Source organism: Primulina eburnea, chromosome 16 (genome assembly GCF_022965805.1).
Source record: "Primulina eburnea isolate SZY01 chromosome 16, ASM2296580v1, whole genome shotgun sequence".
NCBI classification, from domain to species: domain Eukaryota; kingdom Viridiplantae; phylum Streptophyta; class Magnoliopsida; order Lamiales; family Gesneriaceae; genus Primulina; species Primulina eburnea.
In genome coordinates this window covers 7,197,838-7,210,941 of record NC_133116.1, presented here as the reverse complement: position 1 = coordinate 7,210,941, position 13,104 = coordinate 7,197,838, and the positions used below count along the sequence as shown (strand labels likewise).

The window sequence follows — 13,104 nt, the reverse complement described above, 5'->3', positions numbered from 1 at the left end:
ATCAACAAATGTGGGAGAAATTAAAAACAAGAGTAGGCATTAACCCCGCCACAATCAGGGCTAATGTTTTATGAAAATATCTTAAGGTATGGATGAAACCAAATTCATATCCAAAAAAAGTAAAAGCCTTATATGAATTCAGGGATCATGCCTCGGTTTATACTACATCACCTAGCTTCTCCAAAATTTCAGGACTACCCAAATGGATTCAGGAAGCGGTTCATAAAACATGGGCAAATAACGACTATTTGTCCAGAGGAGATGCTATACTTCTTTAGTACAGCACCAGAACCAGCAAGAAAAAGCTCTCACGAAGCCTTTCATTTCATCAAGTTAAGGAGGTCATATATTAATGTTCAAAAATTCATTTTTAGGATCCTCCGATAGAAGAAACACCCCTTGTTACTTTAATAACTGAAGATGACATTTCCACCAGAAGTGCATGGGGTCTATGGGTCTGTCTAACCGAGATAGACAAAGTTAATTTTCCGTGTTTTATCATAATTCGGTAAATGGATCATTCATGTTAAATACTATGATAGGAAAAACAACAAGTTTTGCAGAAGATTTATTTGAAAAGTGAAGAAATCTTTTGTGGAATAGCAAGCTGCCGGGAAGTAAAGAAACTCGTCGAAAATTCTGCAACATGGCTTATGTAGGAAGATGATCAGAACTGATCCGCCCAGAATACCTAAATCAAAAGGAGCGAGAATTTTACAAAGACTTCAGACCTCGGTTAGACAAGAAGCATCTTGCAGAGATAGGACCAAGTGGTGAAGGACCACAACCATGTTTTCCTCAGGGACACCAAAAGTTTAAGATTTATCGACAAAAATAAGTGGACATGTGACTACAATCACTTTTCTTTGGGAATAACAAAAGACAAAGATTCCTCGACAAAAGCAAGTAGGCATGTAATTTGCCCACTAACTAAAAGACTTGGACTCAAATACACCTATAAATACAGAGTAAATGGAAACATATAAAATCAATCAAGAATTAAAACGAAGTTTGAAACCAAAGAAAATGTATTCTACGTATTTCAAGGTTTCTAAAAGACAGATTATAGCGATAAGAAAGCTACTGGTAATCTTCAAAGATCCAAACGGTTTAAAGAAGCAGTGAACGAGATTTCAGCTGATATGATCCAAATACATGTCTACTGGTTATGTCAAGAGATAAAGATGGAAGAATAAACAGTTTCTAGATTAATTATCTAGAAAAAAACTATTCAAAAAAAGTGGAGGGACCATTCAACCACCCACTCACTCAACTCACTCAAGAGATAATGTCAAATACAGCTAGAAGGCATTAGAAAAATTAAGGCAAGTTTTGAAGTCCAGAGTTCATATCCGCAAAGGACTTCTATAAAAACCAAGACAGAAGGAAGATGAAGGCATCATTCAACCTCTTCATTTTCTTTCAAAACATTATAACATTTTCTCTTTCTGGTTTATGTGTGTTTTAACTTTTGCTACTTTAAGTAGTTAAACAAGTTCCTCCTCCTCTACAGGAGGTTACTTGTTTATATGTTTGAATAAAAAACCAAGGTTTTTGCCCCTCTCATGTATTAGTTTCAAATTGAACTACTTTATTATACACCCCGAAGTAGGAAACGAAACAATGTTGTATTAACTGCGGTTGAAGGAATATGTGTGAGAAACCATCAGTTGTGATTATGTGGTTGGGGTGTGAGGAGCAATCTGTAAAAATCAGTGGATATAACATGACGGCACTCTGGTTAAAGAGATAAACTGTTGAATTTATTATACAGAAGCATGAAGAATCATTTATAAAAAAAATAAAAAAAAAGTCGATCATCTAAATATGGTATGTAGACTGGAAATCTTGTGTGACTATATGTCTTGAGGCTATACACCTTTAAAAACAGGCTCGATAAGTAAAACAATGTCATGTACCATAATTATGAGGAGTAAAGGTAATTTGGAAAAATTTTAAAAACTGAGGAGTTAAAACAAAGATTTGAGATGATGAGGAGTAAAGAAAAAGTTGAATATAGAGATGATGATTTTTCGTAAAGTTGCCCAATCGCATTTACTTGTTTCAGTTCTTTTTTTTTTTTTTACTCAACATTTGAAACGACTTGGAATATAATAATTTCAATCCATTTTCCCCTCCTACCTATAGTCAAACGATATCAAATGTGTATTTTTAAAAGATCACTTACATATATTTTCCTATGAAATCCTGAGATTGTTGAACCCTCTTGATTATTAACTTCTGTGTCCCTAAAAACACATATTTTTGCTCAATAGTTGAAAACATGACAATTTATGTACTCAAAATTTGAAAGCACATAAGAGGTAATAGATGATTTTTTACATAAAAAATTTAACAACCTCTAAATTTCACAAGAGTAATATATATATTTTAACTTTTTTTAAAAAAAAACATATAAATATTACAGCCGCAAAAAAATATATAATAAATTGATTCCTAGTCAAAAAGTCGAATGCCCCTGTTCACCTGAGTTTGTAATGGCCCATGAATTCATCATGGGAGTCAAGAAAATTTTCTACCTTTTACATACGATGATACAAATATCAGCTACCCAAACAACGCAAGAAATCAAAATCAATTCAATCCCAGCCAATTAACTCAGTTGTCCTTACTGCATCGCTTGCCAAGATGCTTCAGTCAAATTATTTTCTCCGAACAATGTAACTTTGCCCTTCTGTTCACCCGTCCGTCTTATTGTTCAAGAAACGGCCTCTATTTCTTCTTGGCTATCGTGGCACTTAATCTCTAGTTCACTAGCTTCATCTCCTCGCTGAGGCTCGTGATGTCAGGGATAATGCCTCCATCCAGATTTCTTATCACAGAATCCCCTACAAGGTCTTTCAATATGATGGCTGGATCCTTGGCTCCACCATGCTCTAAGAATTTCGATCTTAGAGCAGATCCTGCAGCTTCTGATAATGGGTCTTCCTCAAAAATCTTTTTCCATATTGTTGCAGCAAAGCATTTGGCATACAGGTAGCTGTAGTAACCTGCAATTTGAAAGAAGAGAAGGAAAACCAAATTTCAATGCGGCTGTAGTGCTCTAAATACAAACGAACAAGCAAACTAGATGGTAGATGTGCATAATTTCTGTTCTCGAACCTGCAATGTCTAAAACTAACTAATGTATTAGGCAGATAAATATCCAGAGCGCCCAATAGTACCTGCACCATAAGTAACAAGATGACTGAATCGTGTGTGCCAATGAGTTCCTTCCACGTGCCTCCAACTGGTGTGCTCTCTTTTCAGATCCGAGACAACAGAAATTGTATCTTGGATTGAAGAGGGCTGCATTGTATGAAGTGTTTGATCGATCAAGGCATAGAAGATCTGGAAAAGACGCAGGTGAAAGATTAAGTATGTCAGTGTGTCATCTGTAATGGACATAGCAGATGATTAATCCATTTGAGCATTGGACAACAAACCTGGCGTTGCAATTCGGTTGCAGCAAACATATTTTTTGCTCCTACTAGTGATTTTACCAAATTTTCAGGTATCGGTTCACCTGTTGAATGATGTTTTGCAAATGTCCTCAAGACTCGATAATCCCAAGCATAGTACCTGTCATTCACAATAAAATGAAAGAAAGGCCAATCATGCACATGATAGGGCTTTTATTCTTCCACCAGATAACAGCATGAAGCTTAGACCAATGTTTGACATGTAGTCTGAGATGTTTTCAAACTGCAATAGGAAATGAAGCCCAATCTAAAAGACCACCCACCCTCAATGTTATTCTTTTACTTACTATTTTGAATAATCATGTGTCGTAAAAAGCAGAAATTTCGGAATTGTTGTCTTAGTTTGTACATTTATAGTTGCAGGGCCTAGAAACAACAATCTACTCACTCAAAGAGATTTGAAGGTGTTTCTGCAAAATCAAGAACAACCCTGGTTCCGGAAAAATGTTGGCAATCCTGAAAGAGAAACCATTCAGAAGAATTATGATTGTGTTACTTCCTATTTAAGTGAAATCTATTCGACTTAGGTAAAAGGATAAACTTTACCGTTCTGGAAAGCAATGAATGAAGAGCATGCCCAAACTCATGAAAAAGTGTTTCTACATCAGAATGATGAAGCTTCACAGAAGCAAAGTTTGACCCCGGAAAATTGCAAACCAGGGCTACAATCTGCAAAAAAATAACGAGGAGATAATGCATCTGTAAGCACAAGGAAAAAAATAATGAACGCACAGATCAGTATCTATTATCTGCCAAATTGTATATGCTATATGTTAAAATAATCATCTTCCGTACTAACTGTTAATTTAGAAATGTCCACCCAAACAAATTTCAAATATGCAACTGCTTTTCATGTTCACCTTTTTATAATACCAGTAGTTGTTTCAAAATTCATTCTGACTTGAATTATCTTCCAAGCAAGAACAAGTAGTGAGCACAGATCAAGGAACATGCCAACTTCATGAGTTGTGTATTTTTTATAGCAATGGTATCAGATTTCTTGGCATTGCCACATAAGTGTAAAATAAATAAATAGATAAATAAAAGAAAGAAAGGAGGCAGACGAAATGTTTGCATACCGGTACTTGGTATTCTATTTCTGAAATCCGGCGCCCCCCTTTGATAGCAAAATGAGCACAGATAGGATGCTTACCCTTTCTCGATTTCAAATCAAGGTACAAATACCCCAAGTTACCCTGCATCATTGTGTACAATTAAAAAATTTAAGGATGAAATTACGCTCAAAGATAGCAGATATATTCATGTAGATGCCATATTCACTAAAACAACTCCGTTTCTTTCTGAGAAATGTGGAACACTGGAGCTACATAACACTAATTCCATATATTCAACCAACACAATCGAAGACAAAAATAATAAAATTAGTATTACCAGGGATCTACAACGGCTTTATGTATACAGATTAGAACACTCAACAGATTAACTTCAAATGCTTGACTAGCAGATAAGCAGTTACAGAAGCGAATGTAACTTCTTTGGGCAATAATAATTCAACCGGGTGCATGAAACTGGCTGGTTATCGCTTATTAGTTATTACTCTCAAAAGTCAGAAGAAATGAAAAAAACTAACTGGGAAGATTGAGGCTATAAAACTACCAAGCAATGCAACATGAATGGGAACATTCTGAACATATGATGTTATGTTTGATATATAAAGATCATATAATTTGCTATTAGTTATTTAATTTCTGAATGACTGGGTAAGGAAGAGCACAGAGTACATATATCAAAGAGAAGGCTCCATTTATGCACCTCATTAGGATGGTGAAGGGATAATTTCAGCACATCTGGATGCCATGATTCACCAGGACAAAGCGGAATCTCCTGAAATTTTAACCCAAATAATGACTTGGCCAGAACTTTTAGCCCCTCGATGCATTGTGGCAAGGAAAAATAAGATGCAACAACCTACAAAATTATACAGCAACATCAGCTCATTGCCTTTGAATAATAGACAAATAAAATTTAAAACCACAAAAATCAGAACGGCAGTATTCAATTACTAAACCAAACTTAGGCTATTTCACAAATAATAGCATTGAAATCAAATATAACCCTGATTGAGTTGATATCAGTTCAAAACTAGAAGATAAGAAAATGCTGGGAATGTCTACCATGCATTTGTCTCCTTACGTTACAAATCTCTCTAGGTAGAGGGTAGTGGAAATGGACAGATTTTCTAACTCATAAAAATCATGAGCATGCCATCACAAGGATTTATTAACTAGTTTGACTGGCATAAGCAGACAAAACATAAGCCGTTTATTTATAACATTTCCATTCACTATCTTGACAGCCATTGCCATCTCCAAATTTCAGTGCACTACTTGTGCGTTTTTGGACATGCACTAGATTTCAACCAACGTGTAGAGTGACTCATTCATAATTTTCTGCTATACAAAGTTCGTCAGGCCATTGTTTATTATCCAAACCTCTTATTTGCATAAAACACCCATATAGAAAAATTCATACTCTTTCTCAGAGAAATTTCAAATGCACGAGCTTCTTGCAGACAAACATACATATAAAAAAAAGCATACTCATTGCACAATCCACACGAACATGAGATATAAAGAGCAAATTAACTGAGAAATCCAAATCGTGGGTCGATGATTTCATCATTCGAGTGAAGTATGGCTCATCCCAAAAAAAACATATTCAATGCACAATCCACACGAACATGAGATATAAAGAGTTAATTAACTGAGAAATCCAAATCGTGGGTCGATGATTTCATCATTCGAGTGAAGTATGGCTCATCCCATGGCTCAACATCTTCACCAAATAGAAAACCTTTGCTGCTCTTAAAATTTGAAATATTCTTAAGCTCCTACAGTAACAATATGCAACAATCTGTCAAGCCAACCAAAAATCCCTGCAGCAATAATAGATAAATTATCAATTTTAATCTATTGTACATAAGGACTATCTAGTGGTGTACCTCTTCAGCCTTTGGTCTGACCATTTTACTCATGTCGCTTAGAAAAGACCGAACAACTTCAGGTGATGAAGCCATATTATCCTTAAGAGTGAATTCAGCGTAAGATTTACTTCCCATTATCTGCATATGATTATTTTGCATGACAATGAAAATGGTATGGATTTCAGTTCTCTGCAAGATATGCTCAAGGTAATTGACATGCAAGTAAAAAGAGGTGCAAAACAGTAGCGAATAGTGAGCAAAAAAAATGTATTTCGCCATGAAATAATCACAAAATCTAAATGGTGATATTCAAAATTAATCTTCCACACTTTAGATTTCATTCACTAGGTACATTACAAACCCACCTTTGTACCTACCCTCATCACAACTTCAACCCGTAAAACATAATTTACATCTTCAATAAAGTCAAAAATTGAAGTTTATTATAATGTGCTTGCTAACCTCGGAGAACTCATGACGTGCTGCAAGAAGCTTATCCAGAACTTTCAGATTTGCACGTGGAGCAGAATTTCCTTCGACGTAAGCCAACTTTCTAACCTGGACAAGTCTAAGAGATTATCACCATTTTTTTTAAATAAGATGATATAACGTCATGAAAAACAAAAACAAGTAGAATAAATGCTTTTATCAGAAATTGCTGTAAAAAAATCCATCTTGAAAATTAATCCCATGCACCCATCTAAATTGGTACAAGAAACAAGGAAATAACATAGATTAGAACTATCAACAGAATCCTAATCATTGAACTCAATTTCCCTAAAAATGTAATTAGTGAAAATGAAAATACCATTTGCAGCTCTGATTACCTTTTTTTTAAAGAAGAAATCATCAGCCAACAAATTTTTCCCCTCAATCTGAAGGGAAAACTAGAGGCTTACTCAGAAGGTGAAACTCCATTTCAAGATAGCTATGAAGCATAAAAAAATGTAGAAAGTACCTCAGAATCAGACGTCAACTGCAAAATAGAGCACAGAGCATCAGGTTCTGTCGCTAAACGAAATCCTCTTTCTTTCAAATAACAATCTGCTCCTGTTGATCTCCTTGAGACCACTAACGAAGGGCGGTTGATGGGTTTGGCGAGATGATGCAAATTTATTGGAATACGTGATGCTGGGAATATATCCACATGACCTGGGTCAGTGATAATGTTTTCATTAAACCTGATCCAGAGACAATTAATTACACACAAAGTAATTTGCAATTGATTAGGCAAAAAGCAAACAGAATAAGTTCCAGAATTGGAACTCTACAAACAGTTAAATGGTAGCACAAAATAGAGAAAAAATGTAAGATCTTCTCCAAGAAGAGATGTGTGCTTACTGTCTGCAAAGGCGGACAATGTCTATATTTAGCTGATTAACTCGGTCCAACTTTTCTGTCAAGTGACAGAATTTGAAAAGTCAATTATAAAAAAGGAAGCAGCATATGAAGAAGAAAACGTGAGAGCTACTTGAGAAGGATCAATACCAGGGCTGAGATGAATTCCACCTTTCTCCAAGTCAATGCGCAGATAATTCGCAGCCCTCGCAGCTTCTACAGTAAGCATGTGACAATTGGCCTCAGCTTTTAAAACAGCATGGTACAAGCTAGGATTCGAGTTAAGACACTGCAAAACAATGTGTTATGATCACAATTACACACACAATAAGGTCTTAGAAAAATAAAGAACAGGTACCAAAGAAATATTATATTCAATAGAAGATTAAGAACCCAGAGTTTGAAAGCTCTGTACAAAGTTTCCTCTCCCTAGCAAGTGCTAGTGTTCACGTAACAGAAATTATAACTGAATGCTCTCTCTTCCCCTATTATTGGTATTTAATCTCCTCCCTTCCCTATCACGTGTTTTCTCCTTTGTTTCTCCTGGTGTACACCTGTACTATCTTGGGCTTCTCAGTGTTTATTTTACTTGTTGGGCCTTTTGTTGTGCTTGGGCCTGTATTTGGGCTCACTGTATCTAAGCCTTCTATAATGGGAGTTGGGCTCGTAACAATACCGGCCTCTTCAAGAATCGCCTTGTCCTCAAGGCGAAAATCAGGAAATTGCTTTTGGAAATCCTTGTAGTCTTCCCATGTAGCTTCTTCTTCAGACCGTCCCTTCCATCCCACAAGAATCTGTTGACATGGTTGGCCATACACATCTTTAACCCTTCCTGCTAGAATCTCGTTGGGTTCAAAAGTCAGCAGTAGATCAGTGTCTAACTCCTCTGGTAGTTTGATCTCAGTTTCGGGATTGCCCACCGCTTTTTTTAAGCAAGAAACATGAAAAACCGGATGAACCTTTGACCCCTCTGGTAGCTGCAATCGATAAGCAACCGTCCCCACCTTCTTCATGATCATAAACGGCCCATAGAACCTACTGGATAGCTTCTGTGCAACTCGTGAATGAACTGAATTCTGCCGATATGGACGCAATTTCAAATATACCATATCTCCTTCCTGAAAATGAACCTCTCTTCTTTTTTTATTGGCATGCTTCGTCATCATTTGCTGTGCTCGTTCAAGATTATACTTGAGCTGTCTTAAAAGCTCATCTCTGTCCCCCAATGCTTGTGATACCGCTGCTACCTGTGTCTCTCCCGGGACAAACCTAATAATACTCGGTGGTTTGCGCCCATATACCACTTCAAACGGAGTCATTCCTGCTGAAGTGTGATAAGAGGTATTGTACCAATATTCTGCCCAATGTATCCACTGTGCCCATTCTTTGGGTTGCTCTGAACAGAAGCATCGCAAGTAAGTCTCAACACACTTATTCAGAGCTTCACTTTGCCCATCACTTTCGGGGTGATATGCAGTGCTCATTTTCAGTATAGTGCCCTGCAGCCTGAAGATTTCAGACCAAAATAAACTCATAAACACCGCGTCCCTGTCACTTACTATTGTTTTTGGGACTCCATGTAATCTCACGATTTGTTTGATAAATATTTCTGCCACTGCACTTGCCTTGTATGGATGCTTCAATAGCAAAAAGTGCCCATACTTTGACAACCGATCCACGACAACCAGTATCACATCATACCCTTTTGACTTCGGAAGCCCCGTAATAAAATCCATGGCGATGTCTTCCCAAATTACTTCTGGTAGAGTCAACGGTTGTAGTAGTCCAGCAGGCCTGGTGGCCTCATACTTCTGTTGCTGACATACTGTACACAAAGCCACAAACTTACTAATATCTTTCTTCATCCCCTTCCAATAAAAATTATTCGCCACTCTTTTGTATGTGCGGAATGCCCCGGCATGACCTCCAATTGGTGTTTTATGGAACTCATTCAACAATATAGGAACCCATTTCGAGGCTGGTGGAATCACTAATCTGCCCTTGTGCAACAAACAACCATTGACTAATGTGTAATGGCTATTGCCCTCCCTCCCCTCTCGGATGCTATCACAGATCTTTCTCAGCCCTTGGTCCTCCCCAACTGTCTTATTAAGTTCATCTATCTCGACCCATTCTGCTCTTGTTACTGCCATCAACTCTCCCAACCCAGTGAGGCTTCCGATAGTTTGATCAAGTTTCTCTAGCCTCTCTTGCACTTGTATCATGCTCTCCTGTAATCCATTCACAGAGCGTTCCATCGTTTCAAATTTGGCGTCATTTCTGGTGCTGGCCATCGTCTTCTATCGTCCCTCGAATCCGGCAGGTCGGACCAATGTTATGATCACAATTACACACACAATAAGGTCTTAGAAAAATAAAGAACAGGTACCAAAGAAATATTATATTCAATAGAAGATTAAGAACCCAGAGTTTGAAAGCTCTGTACAAAGTTTCCTCTCCCTAGCAAGTGCTAGTGTTCACGTAACAGAAATTATAACTGAATGCTCTCTCTTCCCCTATTATTGGTATTTAATCTCCTCCCTTCCCTATCACGTGTTTTCTCCTTTGTTTCTCCTGGTGTACACCTGTACTATCTTGGGCTTCTCAGTGTTTATTTTACTTGTTGGGCCTTTTGTTGTGCTTGGGCCTGTATCTGGGCTCACTGTATCTAAGCCTTCTATAATGGGAGTTGGGCTCGTAACACAATGTTATCGTTATAATACTAAACAAGCAAATGCAAGAAGCTCGATATTATAAGATACTTTCATAAATCATTTTTCAATAGCGCTTGTCAGCTGTGCCAGAGTCCGGTTATATCTTCTCAACATCAACAATTCAGAATAGCGAAAATCCCATTTTGGAATTTCTTAGTGAATCATTACCATCTTTCCAACTCGGTAATCCAACAAAAAATTTACATGCTGTAGATAGCAAAATTTTCAGCATTCATTTAAAGAAGACCATCACTTTGAGAAAGCCATAAGCTTTACCAACTTGCACCAAGTTGGTACGATGAACATAAACCACTATCAGCAGTCACCTCACATGTAGATATTCATTTATGCGCAGAGATGCCTTGCTCGCCTCCTCCACAAATTCCCTAGATACAAAACCAAAACCCACAAAGAAAAAAAATCACCAAACGTAAAAATCAAGTAGATAAGCTCACACAACTTAAGTAATAACAGCTCACATATCTGGATGTGTATGCCGACAAAGCTCCGCAGAGTCAACAACAGTACAAACCTACCAAATAACAAGCACCCCAAGCACATCACTCTAATTGAAAGTAAAAAATTTGGCATTAGTGTGCGTGTGTGTTTCATAGGAGATGCACCAATGCATCAACAATGATTCACTATCCACCATAAAGGGAAAACTGAGAAGCTAAAGAAAACACACCGTATCGGATATCTCATCCATTGCTTTAATAATTTCGGGAGCTGAAGGCATTCCGGCGATGTAATTAACAAGCTCGTTCGACCTAGCACAATAAATGTAAACATTGCACATACCGAATCCAAAAAAATAAGAAAAAGTAACAAGAATTTTTTTTCCTTACCGATCGATTGCATCATCAACCATGCGCTGGAACCCCTGCGGGGTCTTCAAGTGGTCAAATCCATATAGACCAGTTTCCTTGATCCATGGAGCCCTAGCGGAGTGTAGAAGGCGGCCTGAGCAGCTAAAATACGCCGAGGGTCTACGGAGCAGAGCTCGCATGGTGAAAACTAAATAATTTTTTCTGTTCCGTCCGTAAATCAAGTGACTAGCAAAACTCTATCAATTCAAGCTAATTTGATTTTTACGTAATTCAATTTATGTTTGTCAATTAAAAAAATAAAATAATAAATTATTAGTTTACTAATTATTTAATATTTTCCTAAATTAATAAAATTTCATGTCCTAATCATTATTGATTTATAAAAAATGTGTCAATTAAAAAAATAAAATAATAAATTATTAGTTTACTAATTAATTAATATTTTCCTAAATTAATAAAATTTCATGTCCTATCATTATTGATTTATAAAAAATTTACACATATATATATATATATATATTTATATATATATATTTAGGAAAGCTCTCTGATTACTTTCAAGTAACATGTCAAATAGATTTTCAGGCCTAAAAAAAATTTGACATATATCTCCGTAAATAATATGCTTTATTATATTATGACAAAAATTTGTGTGAAACGATCTCACGGATCGTATTTTGTGAGACGGGTCTCTTATTTGGTTCATCTATGAAAATGTATTATTTTTTTATGCTGAGAGTATTGTTAAGAAAATATTATTCCCAAGAATTTTGGTGTATGACAAAAACAAGTTTTTAGCTGCGGCTATCAAATTTGTAGCAGTTCAACCGCCCAAATATTCAACCGTGATCTAAGCCGTTTTCAACCGCTCACTCTCAGACTGTTATCAGAACAGGTCATTAAAGTGAACTAGCTATTACTCAAAAGACATTCTCTGACCGGCTTAAATACATTCAAGTATGACACCGCCTTGAAGTCAACAATCTCTTACATCAGTTTCAAAATTGATATACATTTGAATATCTTTCCCAGAAAGAGGAAGACCAAGCATAGACCTAAAGCACTGTTGCCCAAAACAGTTTCCTTAAATGGAACTCCTCAAGAAAAGCGTATCAGAAACGATGTTGTGCGAAAAGAACATTAAATGCGTTTATCAAAGATCATTTAATTCTCAAATATATTGATAGCAACTCGTCTATACAGAGTATCAGGTTATCGTTGTTATGTCCTTTCCGACCGTTAAGGAAAACGTGTATATCAACCGAAGCGTATGCAAGCAACAAATAAGGGATTTTCTGAGCTACATTATCACAACTAGTTTGCTATTCAAGAAAATCTCTGAGCGCTCTCAAAAGTTCATACAATTCATCGCTCAATCAGCACACACTCAAGAGAAATTTATCTGATCAATTAGGGATCATTTTCGTGCTACTAAATCAAAACCATTTACTCATATCAGTAACCCTTTGGTTATTTGATTCAACTTTGATATCTGGTGAACTAAGTGTTCTTAAAATATCCAGAAATGTAAAATGATCACTAAGAATTCCAAAACAGGCAGTGTGATAAGTCCTGATTGGAGTGGGTTGTTGCAAGAAGTTTGTAAAGTCAAAGTCTTTTAGTGGATTCTTTCTTAAGGAGGAAGAAGGGATGACGTACGAGTATTCATTCTCCGAACATCCATAACAAACCTGTGTTACTTTACTTTCTGCAATCATTTATCTATCAAGTATCTATTCATTGTTTTAGCCTGATATTGTGTATTTAGTTGCATTAAAGATTGTGAACCGTTTTCC

At 36.5% G+C, this 13,104-nt stretch overlaps 1 protein-coding gene across 3 annotated transcripts; it reads right to left on the bottom strand.

The window, feature by feature from the left end:
• Positions 1 to 2,408: 2,408 nt before the first annotated feature.
• On the bottom strand, positions 2,409 to 11,538 carry LOC140816202 (mitochondrial intermediate peptidase, mitochondrial). 3 transcript variants are annotated; one of them, XM_073175296.1, is made up of 17 exons: positions 11,327 to 11,538; positions 11,167 to 11,248; positions 10,958 to 11,010; positions 10,810 to 10,864; positions 7,915 to 8,053; positions 7,768 to 7,822; positions 7,385 to 7,607; positions 6,889 to 6,984; positions 6,445 to 6,564; positions 6,208 to 6,333; positions 5,256 to 5,411; positions 4,562 to 4,678; positions 4,029 to 4,151; positions 3,871 to 3,938; positions 3,447 to 3,582; positions 3,186 to 3,351; positions 2,409 to 3,011 (listed from the first exon to the last, which is right to left on the bottom strand). In XM_073175296.1, the coding sequence occupies exons 1-17, from the start codon at positions 11,485 to 11,487 to the stop codon at positions 2,767 to 2,769; spliced, it is 2,121 nt and encodes a 706-aa protein (XP_073031397.1). In that variant the 5' UTR covers positions 11,488 to 11,538; the 3' UTR covers positions 2,409 to 2,766. The 3 variants fall into 3 exon arrangements, with proteins under 3 accessions (XP_073031397.1, XP_073031399.1, XP_073031398.1); XM_073175298.1 differs by lacking the exon at positions 11,327 to 11,538 and having other exon boundaries at positions 10,805 to 10,864; positions 11,167 to 11,231; XM_073175297.1 differs by lacking the exon at positions 11,327 to 11,538 and having other exon boundaries at positions 10,755 to 10,864; positions 11,167 to 11,211.
• Between the last annotated feature and the right edge of the window lie 1,566 nt (positions 11,539 to 13,104).